Below are 12,923 nucleotides of genomic sequence, written 5' to 3'. Positions count from 1 at the left end.
GCTACTGTTGAACCAGATAACCAAGCATTCCCTCACTGCTGCAGCACAGTGAGGACCTCATAAGCAATGGGCTGTATCAAAAGGAGAATGGAAGTTGTCACAGATTGCCAGCCTTGCAAGGGCAAGGTCAATGCTTCTTCTTCACGCCCACTCTCAACTTCCTTTGCCACTGGTGGGAAATGCCTGTTTGGTGCTCATTTGTGGCAACTTCCTGCGCGTGGTTGCGTGTTTATCTTAAGTCTCATTTTCTCTCTGCTGAGAGGTTATCTTAGAAACGAAGGGTTATTGAAACCGAGCGTTCATGCGGATCTATTTTTTCAACTTATATCATTTTATGTGTGTGTATGCATGCTGTCATGTGTACGTGAGGCTTACAAAAGTCTGTGCTACCAAGTACTTTGCTTAGTTTAAGTGAACAGGGCTTGTACCGTGCTCAATGTCATGAATAAAGTAAAGAAAGAGAACATTTTTGCTATTATCTTTGTAGCATGTTTTGCCAATTAGTCTGCCTAGCATGGCAGTCACTCCAAACATGTGAATTGATCTGACTAAATGATGTTTACTTCATAATGGCACATTGGTACTGCATTAACAAGCAGCTGTGAAAATGAGCAAAATGTGGGTATCCTTCCTGCCGATTAAATAGCATGACTGCCTGACCTTGTCATTTTTTCATGCATGCCATTTATTCTAGTAAAACTAAAAAACTGTTAATGAAAGGAAGAGCTTGACTAGCACGTGGAAAGTTTTGTTTTCTTTAGTTGTCAGTTCTCGTGCTTGTTTTGACGCTGTCTTGTCATCAGTGGTGACGTTAGCCGGGTTTAGTTATGCCGTGCCACTACAGGTTGTGCCGAATCAAACTCTTGTTTGTGCCCCGGCAGTCCTGTGACCTAGTTTTCCAAGGGGCTTAGGAGGGTGGTCACGAAACAGCGATACCCCATTGTTTACTTTTTAACACTTGTGACAGGTGTGATCGTCACTTCGTGGGATGATGCATTGTAGCCGCGACATTTGTTTTTGTGCCCTGCTGGGGTGTTTGTTGCATCGCATGTTGTGGAAGGCTTCCTGTGGACACGCTTGCTTTTGAGCAGACACAAAGGGCATCAATGATTGTTTGGTGTCGGGGCTTCTGATGAGTTAATAAGGACAACAAATTCTGGTTTATTGAGAGTCATCCTACTTGAACTGCTAAACAAGTCAGAGGAGCCTTGTTGCTCTCTTTCTAGTGATCAGCACCAATATAACATTTATATGTAGGTGCTGCATACGTTTGGTTTCTCATTGCACCTGACAACTGGTATGCTTCAAGATACTTTCAGAGTTGGCCCTCTTTAATTTAGCTGTATCTCAACGGACAATTTATTGTTGTGATACTTTTTTGTAACGTCTGTAGACATTCAGGTTTTTGCAAAGCATTCACCATTTTGCATGAAATTGAACATCTCAAATGTTGCACAAGGCCCTGTGTATGAGGTCCATTAGCTCTGGATGCTTGGATACAAAGCTTTGGAATCTGCTCTGCCTTTGTAACTTGATTAGTAAGCATCATAAGTTATGTTTTAGCGTTTCAATGTACCCAGCTATTGCATAACCATACTTTTCATTAGACGGGCTGCTTTCACATAGGGTTCCATTTGGCGTTAGGGTTGACTTTGGCGTAATCAATGACATTATCAGCTCTCTTTTTGGTAGCACATTACTTATTGCTGTGGAAAGCAATTGTAGCACACTACCCGACATTACTTTCGTGTTAAACAGAAAACAACTAGCAAAGTAGCAATAATGAACTTGCATTTTAAGCAGAGCCATCACGATTGCTGGCGCACTTACTATCTCGGCGAGTAAATCAGTGCGCTTTCAACGCGAAGAGACTGTGTGAAAAGAGCACTTCTCCCTGGAGCGGCCGTATTCGCTAACACCAGCGTTTTGTAAGAGTTCCGCGATATCGGATCCAAAAGAGTTGGCTGCTAGCCTTACTTCTTATAACATTAATTTTTTTGCTGTTGCGTTCATTGCATTGTATTCAACGTGCCGCCATGTTGCCAGAACTAATAAGCTAATAGCGAAAGCTACCAGCCTGCAAACTCGCGGCACGGCGCGAGACAAAAGCGCGTGATTAGTCGACCTCCGAAGATCCGTCATCACCGTGGTCTCGGATAGTTTTCATCAGCGGCTAATTTGACATCCCCTCGGTTGTGACAACATGAATGTCCAAAATTAAGGAAAGAAAAGTCACAGTTTCGTCGCAAGGGCCAAGCAATGAAAGTGATAGCAACAACTTGGAATGTAACGCTCAGAACAGCAAGCAGATCTAAACGTGCAGTGTGCTGCTCACGCACAAAATGACGCACGAATACAACATACTCGGGACAAGAGAGAACCAACAACGTTTACCGCTCGACACTTGATGCGCTGTTTAAACAAAAACGAGGCACGAAACGTAATCACATGTCCAGATATGAGTGCTAACTAACAAGTGCTCCAACTGTTACTTCGCAGTGTTGGAAAAGCGCACTTTTCGCAAACGACGCCTGTCCAGTGTTACGAGCCGCGTCAGTGGCCGCAGCGGACCCAGTAGGTAGCGTGGAGCTGGGTGGTGGTCGTCATTCCGCAGGCCACGGGGATGTTCAGAACACCAGAAAGCTGAGGGAGAGGGACCGGCGTAGAGGAAAACTTAACAAGATGTTTATTTGCAACATGCCGGACAGTGCCGTCGGAGAGTAACGCCCGAACGACGGCTCTTCTCGTGACTCGCTCCTGTTTCCTTCTGGCGGGTTGCTCCCGCTGCTTCGCTGTGCAGTTCTGAAGATAGGGGCGGAATGTCACTTCGGGGAACCAACCACTCATGGAGAGCACAACACAAGACAAGTGTCCCTTCACGCACGTGGCAGAAGCACGTGGCACACGCACGGGGACTAGGAGGCGACCACACAGGAGTAATTCATGGCAGTCGCTCCTGTAGCACACAACCGGCCTTCCGCACATTCCAGACGGGCCCGCTCGTAGCCACTGCCCTGCAGGCGAAGCGCACAGCCGAGACAAAGACAGCCGGTGCAGGTGACTATCCGTACCCAATAAAAGAATGTTCGAGATGGTGGGAAGTCACGCTTGGGGGCAGCTGGCCCAAGGACTTCGTTACTGCTTTGTATCACCAGCGAGTGAAGTGATCTTTGCGCGCTCGGCAACTAAACACAATGGTTCCGGTCAAAGTCGAAGGTGCGTGATTCTCCCTATCGAAGGATAAGCGCACGCGCACAAGCCTTATTGAGATTGTCTCCCACTGTTACTTTGTTACATAGAGGTCCCAAATACATGTGCTTCTATGGAGCAATGGTGGGGAATAGAAAAACTTTGTTATATCGAGGAGTTCGTTATATGGAGGCTCGTTATAAGCAGGTTTTACGGTATATAGGCACTGGGTCTTATGCAAGCTAGTGCCGGTGGGAGATTTCTCCTGTGCATTGTTGAACACTAAAAACTCAGTTTGCAGGTTAACTAAAAGTGGACTGCAGGTCTCTGTCCAATTAGGGTCTTCTGTCTCTCATAGCCCATTAGCAGTGATGGGCATGCTCTTGTAGGAAACATCGGTTCATCACTGCGTGCTTTCTGCCACCCGAAGTTTCTCTCCCGCGCAACAATACGATTAGTGCCACCGTCAACGCCAGCAGAAGTGTTAGCCGGAGATGGTGTTATTTTTTGTTGTGTTTTACCATGTTTCCATATTGAGGCTGTTGTACATCTTAAGTACCCTTCACATCATTTTTATTCCTGCGAAAGTTTAAGAACTCTGTCATCTTATTGCTTTAAGTCAGCATTATTTTTGTTTGTTTGAAAAGAGCCAAACAGAAGAAGCATTGTAAAAGCAGGTGAGCTTGACAGATGCATTTACACCCCAAGGCTTTCCACTTGGCCCCCCCTTTTTTTTTATTGTTCATGCTCTGCACATGACATCATAATTAGCTGCAGTGGCTTTACAAGCACCACTCACGTGCAAATCTGTTTACGAATAGGGGCAGTGGCTTTCCAAGCACCACTTCTGTGTCCTTTTTACAGCAGTTGCCTGCTTGTCTTGCTTGGGCAATAATATCAATGGCCCAGCACATCCTGCTTTTTAATTATTCACTTATTGCTGTACAGTTTCTCAGTTCTGTGCTTTTTTTGTTATGTTTCCAGCATATACATACACAGTGCCATCCATATTGTCAGCGTCAACACTTCTTTCCCTGAAAAAGTGGAGTGCTTGCTGGCTTTTGGTTGGATTGTCGCACCTTTTTGTTCTTTTTGTTTTTCACAATGTTCTAAAGCACACTGTTTTCTTGGTCGCATCAAAGGTGTGCGGACTCTTAGAGAGTCCAAACAAAAAGTCCACAAGGTATCACTGTTTATAGGGACCACTGCTACTTCTGGCCTCCTTCTCGTGAGCCTGTTCTCAGCACGCATATCTATAAGTGGGTTGCGCAGGACTTTAGGGGTGTTTGCGTTGCCAATCTCTGCATTGGTGCCAGGTATTGCTTGTTTTGTTGTATGCCCACACATCTTTATGCTTGTGCGCAGCTCCGTAATGCTATATTATAAAAGACGCTACTCCTCATGTGAAGTGACACGTAGATAATATTGTTCTTTGTCTGCGATGCAAAGGGCTTCACCACATTTATTTGTTCTGGATGTCTTTGTTGGCAATGCATAGCACGTCTCTGTGCTTCAATTTGCTCTCTTCAAAGCAAGCTGAAAAGGTCACAGGAAGATGGAGAGCTGAACTAGGCCATCGCAGCTGGAGTAAGGAAAGGTTCAACTGGGAATGAGCTTTTTAGGAAAAAGTTTCTTCCTTGACAAGGTGGTCCTGACAAACACAAAATATGCCTTATTGAAAAAAATATGCTCCGGGCTGTGGCTCCTTTAGTTTGTACACTGCTAAACAGTTTAAGTTACCTATAGTACAGGGATATCACGGAAGATGTTGTTGAAGGGGTAGCACATTGGCCCTTTAGTTGAACGAGTCTTGCACTGTGAGCTGAAATGAAAGATCTGCAACAGGAACAACAAGAAGAAAAAAACAAACCACAATAACTATGCTGTGGTTTAAGTGGGTTCGTGAGTGATGGCCATTTTTCCACTCGCCTCACTTGCTAGGATTTTGACTCTTTTACTGCGTTTCATACACTTTTGCTTGCTCAATTATGTTAAAAGAGGAGGGGGGGCTGAGGTCATGATGGCCAGAAGCCCATGCGGCCACTGAGAAACTGCAACCTGTCATCTCACAGCACCGTGGACGACAAGAAAAGGATCAGTGCAAGCTCTGCCAAAACCTTTCTCGGCAAATATTTACAAAAAGTCAATCTTTCGCTTCTGTTTAGTCTCTTTTTTCAGCCTTGGGCAAGTGAGCTACAATAGTTACTCTATATGCTGGCCCCTCTCAAAAATGCTCTTCACATCACTCTCTTTTTGAAGTGCAATGCAGGAAAGGGTGACAAAAGAAAAAAGCTTCATGTTATGGCATCTCTAAGTAGGCATGAATAGTAAGAGGGAATACCTTATCTTTTGGGCATGCTCACATGTCGTGCTGCACGCCTGTCAATGAATATAATTGTGCATACACTCAAAGTTGCATCTTATACAAAATGAAGTTTGTTATATCCGAAAATTGTTATATAGATATATTCTCAACACTATTGCAAGACTATTTTTCATTTACTTTTTCATTTACCGATATTTCATTATATTCAGGTTCGTTATATCGATGTTTGAGTTATTTCTTTTCACTGACTATGTATGCACTTCATATTTGAGCAGAAAGCATCCTCAGAGTTGCGTGTCTGTTCGCCTTGTTATTGTGCAGGCACGCCCAAGGTGCAGTATGAGACTGTGCTTGACGTGGCCACCAAGCACCTGTCGCCAGCCAAGCTCGCACTGCTGAAGCTGTCGCTGTCCCTGCGAGCCCACTCGCCAGCCGTTGAGACCTTCCAGCAGGTAGGATAACTACACTCTATGAAAGTCATTGGAGACATTCTTCAAGTTTTTTTTTCATGCGGAACTACTCGTAAGACCCCTGGGATTCTGCCAGAGCAGAGCTGGGATAATGTGATGATGCTATTACTCTGTTTTGCCTGTTTGCGCATTGGCAGGGGTGTGAGTGGCACCGATACAAGTTGTTGCCACACTCACTGCAGGCTTTTCATGGTTAGACACAGTTGTGCAAAGGTCTACTATCCTGCAATCAGATTAGATGCATTAAAGGCAGCTTATATTTTGTGCGGGTTCAGTGAGATGTGATATGAACTACAAGCATGCGCGATGAATACATGATACATAGCATTGTACGAAACGAATCACATGCTCCGTATCAGCTGCGTGACATGAGTGACAGCATGCTGGTATCATGATCGGACATGAATGACATACATGCACAACATACAGCTTGAATTACATGTGTGATATGAGTGTCATGACAGGTGCACTACGAATGATACTTGCAAAGTGTAGCATGACCTATGACATCTGAGACATACTTGTATGACGAATTGTGTATGCAATCTTGCACAATTCAGTAAAGGTAGCGAAAAAAATTTTCATGAAGTATCTCTATACATTATTAAGCTGGCTGAGACATGTTTACAGCTAAGATCTTGGCAATCAAGATAGGCGATGTTGGCTAAATGCCATTAAATAAATTTGCAGAGGCCAGCGAAGGAATGACCATTGTGGCACGGCTTTTTAGGAGCGAAGCTCTTTATAGAGGCACCCGTTCGTCCCTCGTAGCCATTGTTGTAGTGCGTAACAAGTATAACATTTTGACCTCCAAGGTGGTGCTGGTGAGAGATTTCTTCTCTGCGTTGTTGAGCAATAAAAGATAGTGCTCATTGTACATGCCAATGGCTGCTAATGGGGAATGAGAGACAAAAGCATTCCGCTTTTAGTTAACGCGCATGCTGCGATCCCCATTATCAGCCATTGGCATGTACATTGAGCCCTATTTGACAAGAAAGGGTTGCAACGTTATACTCGCTGGGCGTAACCTCCTTGGTTTTAGAAAGGTTTAGCAAGTGTTGGGCCGCAGTGCCATAAATACAGTGAACTAGTATATACCATGAACTCGAGGTGGTTAAAGGTGGGAAGTAGACCCGAAGCGCGAGCCGTAAAAAAGTGTGCGTGTGCCACCTCTTGTTTAGTCCTTAGAGTGTTAGCTGGATGGCAGTGCTTCTATATGGGGAATATATGATGAAAAGATGCGAGATGGTGGTACTTGGGGTGTTGAATAGATGGACGAACGGACACACAGACAGATGCATGGATGGACCCATGAATGGACGCTGGGGCGGATGCATGGACGAACGCAGGAACGGACGCACAAACAGACGCACGCACGGACGGGCGGGTGGACGCATGGACGGTCGGGTGGACGCATGGACGGTCGCAAAGACGAATGCATGGACGGACGGAAGCAAGAACGAATGGACGGACGAATGCATCGCCCCACTCTCCATCATTCACTCTGTTGATATGCAGCCAATTTTTTTTTATTTTCATATATGTCTCATGAGAAGAGTCATAGGGCAAAGAGACAGCGTGTGTACAAAAAAGCTAACAAAGCAGAAATGCCTGGTGCCACCTGATCTCCATGTGCGCACACTGCACTGTCACTTTGTATTTGCTGCTTATCCAAATCGGGTGCGTCGCTGCTGCCGCGGCTAAGCCTAGCAGCAGACGAACTTCTCGCCGGCGCTCGCTGCGTGCCTTTGGGGCGCCTTCCCTCGTACTGGTGCCGCGTAATGAACACCCGTGAACAAAAGTAGCGTTTCTCGCTGGTAACCGTGGCGCGGAAATAGTAACTCTGGCGGTTGTGTTCGTCGATGTCTCGTCAAAAGCAGGAGAACGAAAAAAAACTCCCAAGCATTTCCCCGAGGGTGAACATGGTTAAGTGCGAATACACGCGGTGATGCTATGAGGGGTATTTATTAATTCGCACTATTATATTTATTAATCACACTATGGTGCCTTTATGGTCTAATGGTTCCTGGGAATCGCAATTTAATCACACGGGGGAGTTTACGTTAACTCACTGGCGAATGCCAACGGATTTTAACTTTACTCCCCCTCACGACCCGCTCTCGACGGGAGACTGAGAGAGAAGGCGGGCGCGCGAGAGAGAGGGGCGCGCGCGCAGCTGCAGCGAGCGAGGAGAGCGGAGGAGCGAGCGAAGGGGGAGGGGGTATAAGGCGCCGATATCAGCGTCGCGTCCGTGGCTTATTCGGTAGAGCGTCGCGCTGCGGCCCGCCAAGTCCTCTTTCTTTTAAAGATAGAGAGGACTGCGGACGCCGCCGACGGCGGTAGATGGTTTGGGGTCGCTTATGAGGTGTATTCACACTTAAAAGCGCTCGCAGCCGACTGCGTGGCGGAATGCTCGCAACCAATGGCAGGGCTCCGATCATACCACGTGAATTCGAAGGCCCACTCGCCACGCTAGAATGCTGCGGCGAAACGATTTTTTTTGTTGTATCTTTAGCGTGATTGCCGCTCTGCCATAGTGGGCTCTGGGAGAAGAGGGTTGGGCCTACGTGCCCGCGAAATTTCATGAGCCGGCGATGCCGTAGAGCGAAGTGCCACGTGCGCGAAAATTGGGTGATTTCGCACTTTCACGAGCCACCGCGAGTGCTTCAATTGTATTTTTCGATAACTTCTAGTTGATTCTCAGCTTTAATTTTTTTCTTATATTAAGGAGAAGACTTGGAGGAATATAAAACAAAAGAAAACACAAAATCAACTTTTTCGGAAAAGATCGCGGTTTTTCAACCCGCATCTCTCCTTAAAGACTATTATGATAACAGAGTTGGCTCAATGAATGGGGCTGTGCTGCCAAATATGACACTGGGAGTTCAATTCCCCGTGAAGGTGTTCCAACGAGGATGCTACACAGAAATAAATTAAATGTAGGGGATGGGGCCGTTATCCCTTTGGACTGATTTTTTTGTGACAGGAAATGTGGGGAAGCCATGGTACACCGCATCGGACTGCTGGTGAATGTCGAGCACCCAAAAGCATCATCGAAATCGGGGTTGTGATGTAAAAAAAAAAAAACTAAAGAATTTTCATTTTTCAGAGCGTGCACGAATAATCGCTCTGAAATTCATCGCCTCAATGCGTCTGTTTTGGCCTCAAATTGTGCCAGAATTGGAACACGTGCAAAAAGAATAATCACAGAGTGATTGAATGTTTGGATATTTTACACAGTTGAAGTTCCTGGCTTGTGTCAATCAAACAATCGATCAATAAATGCCTGTTTATTATGATAAACTAAGCTGCAGTGCATTTGTCGCTATAATAATTTTTTTAGGTAGGTCTGTTGCCAGGAATATTTTTGTAGAAGGAGGGGAGGGAGAGGTGGGAACTGATTGAAGGGCTTGAAAAGCACCTATTTTGGTGATTTATTATCGGTAGAACAGGAAGGGGCTCCTGGGAACTGGGGGGGGGGGGGGGGGTGCTTAGGTGGTGCCCGAAAGTTTAAACTCATATGTGTTATGGCTTCCGCGTTACTGATCTTATATTTACTTTCCGTAAAAATGCGGAAAAATTCCAGAGAAAGTGCGCTTATAAATATGTCACGCATATAATAACACATTATGCGGCTGCCATGCATATTTCCGTATAATGGCTGCAGTGCAAGCAACGCTCTCCTCGTGTGGTGTGCGGAGGTATACAGCACGTGTCGTTTTCTCAAGACGAGATCTTGTCAAGGCCATCGGCGTCCCGTGAAACCTGTGCGCACCACCGGCGATTCTGTCCACGCGCGACCAATGCGTTCGTGCACGAGAGCGACGGCTTCGCCCGTTGTGTCAACAGTAACAAATCGATGACGTGCGCGACATGTCTGAGTAACGTGTGCACGCGCTTTGCGGGGGCCTTCTCGTGAAGGAAAAAAAAAAGACGGATTTACTGACGTCTTGAAACTTTCGTGAAAGTTAGCTGAGGACACAGCTGTGCCGCGCGTCTTTTTTAAGCAGATTGTTCTCCATACGTGTGCGCTACCTCTACGCGTAGGCATTTGGGGCCATTAGGCGTTCTGGTGTGCACTTTTGGTATTGCGTAACTGCTTCCCTGTACGCATAGATAAATGCCTGTTGGCCGTCTCTATAGCGCTTTGCTGGTTTCATTGTTTTTTATTAGGCTTGGCTGATGAAGGAAGTTTGGATGCTGGAACGATCGTTTATTCTGTCTGCGAGGCGGCAAGTGCGCGCAGTGCTAATACATCCCAGTTCTCTCGCTCGGCGCCTCATTCTTCTTCTCTAGGCCAATGACGAGCCGAGAACGCCAATGATAGGATGAGTCGATGGACAGATGCCCATGATTGCGCTGTTTGTTTGAGCACCGTGAAGTCGTTCGCGAGTGACCTTGCGCTTCTGTGTGCATTCAAGACGGGTAGCGTGTCGAAACTGATTTAAGTTCTGGTCGATGGTTATCGTTGACGAGAGCAAACAAACACTCGATGCCTACTCCGGGAGCTGGACGCATAATTGTGACCTAATGTAGTCCACCATATATGCTTCTCGAAAATGGCCCGAACCGCATGATTTGCGTACGCAATGGAGTCGAACGCCAGTTGGACTTTATCCTGTTCGCACTCGAAGCCATCATTTTTCGATAGTGGAATCGCGGGTATTTCCCAGCTTTTTCTGATATCGCACAGCCGTAATGATTGCTTGGGGGCCGAAAAAGTGTTTGCTTTTCGAGTCTGCCTATACTGTACGTGTAAAACCTGCATGAATTCGTTCGCCTGCGGTGTTATGTCGGACCGGTCCATAACGTTTTCTGGTGCAAACGACTGCCCGCCAGCTTTCGGTTCACTGAAAATTTACGTCGTACTGATGTATGTTGTTTCCGTTGCCCGATCGATACGCGGCATGGGCTAACGTACAGAGGGGTCCACCGTTAAAGGGAACACCGAAACGTGTGTCGTCTTCTCGGCGCCACAGCGGGCCGGCTGCGGCAACTAGTTTCGCGCAGGGGCAGTGAGCGCTATTGGTGGAACTTCCGCGAAGAATAAGTCATGCTTCTTTTATGTTGCAAAATATCAATGAGGCAGTATTTTATGTAATGCAATTTCCTTTCAGCTTTGTCAAAGCTTTCCACCTGAGCGTGGCCCGCGGGCAAATTTCAAAGCGCGGGGACGGCTGGCTTCGCGGCGATCCGGAGGGCGGCCGCAACTCTAGCAGACGACAAACGAGCGCCGCCAACAGCGCCGCCCACTGCTCCTGCGCCACGGCCGGACTAGACTGCACCTTCGCAGGTGCAGTCTAGCCCGGCCGGGTATGCGCGAAAGTAGTTGCCCCAGCCGGCCAGCTGTGGCGCCGAGCAGACGACACGCGCTCCGGTTTTCCCTTTTAACAGTGGACCCCTCTGTACATAGGCATGGCCTCCTCTATGACATGACACAAATCCGCCTTGTTCGTTTTTTTTTTTTTGTAAACCCTTCAGCCTGCGGCTCGGAGTATTAGGCGTCGTGGTGGGGTTAGTCACAGAATGAACACGCGTTAACCCAACGAGCCAGGGTCCCACGTCTACAGGAACGCGTCAACGCTAACATGTCTGTTAAAATGTATTCAACAATGAATGAATATTAAGAGTTGTCTAATTGGCTGGGACACTAAATTACGCTAGAAGCGGTTTATTTTATACATGTTCCGAAACTACTATTTTTGTCGAAAATTGAACAGTGGCATAATATTCACGAAACCTGGTACGAAAAAAAAAAAGACCCTAACCCTAAAGCACGTCGCCTCGGTCATCTACATGCGATCGTCAGCGGTCCCACCGATGCTTTCAGTTCTACGTTCGTTGTACTTGCGCTTTTGTTGTTTATCTCACCGTTGGAAGAAACAATAAAGTTCTTTGTCTATCTGTTCGCAGAAACGCAAGTTTCCCATGTGTTGAATGAAAGTAACTCGATAGTTTAAATGTCGCAGTTCAATATTGTGAGGTTTTGTTCTTTCTGGTTGACGACGTGAGGCCGTCAGGCCAGCGTGATTCCATTTCCCGCTTTGGCTCCTCCGTTCAACCACTTTTCATAGTTTATGTTGGACTGCGTTGGAATAATAATGTCTGGGGTTTGACTTATCAAAACAACAATGTAATTGTCTGGGACGACGCCGTAGTGGAGGGCTCGGGGAAATTTCGACCACCCAATGTTATCTTTATAGTGCACTGACAGCACACGGGACTTTGGCATTTCTCCTTCATCGAAATGGGACTGCCGCGACAGAGATCGAACCCGCTACCTTCGACTCAGCAGCCGAATGCCATAACCACCATTCTACTCCTGTGCGGGCTCGGACCAGGGCTCCGAGTTCACCTCGGAAGAAGCCAGTTCCGAGTCGCCCTCTTCGTCCTGTCCCTCGTCGCCGCTCACTTTCCCGCCGCACTCGTGGCCCTCTCCGGGCACCGCGATTTTACCTACGAACTGCGTTGTGAGGCGTGGCTTTTCTCTGATGATTGGGGAGGGGGGAGGGGGGGGACTAGATTTTTTTTTCGAAATTCGGCCAGGGGTTCGGAGGGAATTCTCACGTAGTAAATATGATAAAGGCATCGGTATATTACACGGAAGAAATAGATAATCGCCCTTGTCCGCTACCGCGCAGCAAGAATGGCTACAATGCGCATCTGCGGACTATTGAAAAAAAAAAATAATGAACTCGCTTGTCCTATTCGGTGTGAGCTTGCCCGGCGGGCATGACGGAATATAGTACTCGCACATCGTGCGATCGATTATATCGCGGATCCTTTTTAGTATGCATGCGCGATCTGAGCCAATTGACGCTTATAACTTGAGGTGTTTCCTGGATTTAGTCGTTGAGGTGGCGCTAGAATAGAACAAGGTTACTGGTTGGCTTGGTCTGGTCGCTTATAGGCTGCCGAGATTAACGACGCCACTTTAC

At 46.9% G+C, this 12,923-nt stretch overlaps 1 protein-coding gene across 5 annotated transcripts in view; it reads left to right on the top strand.

Moving 5' to 3' along the window:
• Window positions 1-12,923, top strand: part of Uggt (UDP-glucose-glycoprotein glucosyltransferase) — a 197,216-nt gene that overhangs the window by 28,465 nt on the left and 155,828 nt on the right. For all 5 annotated transcript variants that reach the window (XM_037429943.2, XM_075887497.1, XM_075887499.1 and 2 more), the window contains exon 4: window positions 5,837-5,967. In XM_037429943.2, coding sequence (XP_037285840.2) covers window positions 5,837-5,967 — 131 coding nt within the window. The remainder of the gene's footprint in view (window positions 1-5,836; window positions 5,968-12,923) is intronic.

The sequence above is a fragment of the Rhipicephalus microplus genome, chromosome 1 (assembly GCF_043290135.1).
Source record: "Rhipicephalus microplus isolate Deutch F79 chromosome 1, USDA_Rmic, whole genome shotgun sequence".
Taxonomy (NCBI): domain Eukaryota; kingdom Metazoa; phylum Arthropoda; class Arachnida; order Ixodida; family Ixodidae; genus Rhipicephalus; species Rhipicephalus microplus.
This window is presented reverse-complemented; position numbering and strand designations above follow the sequence as displayed.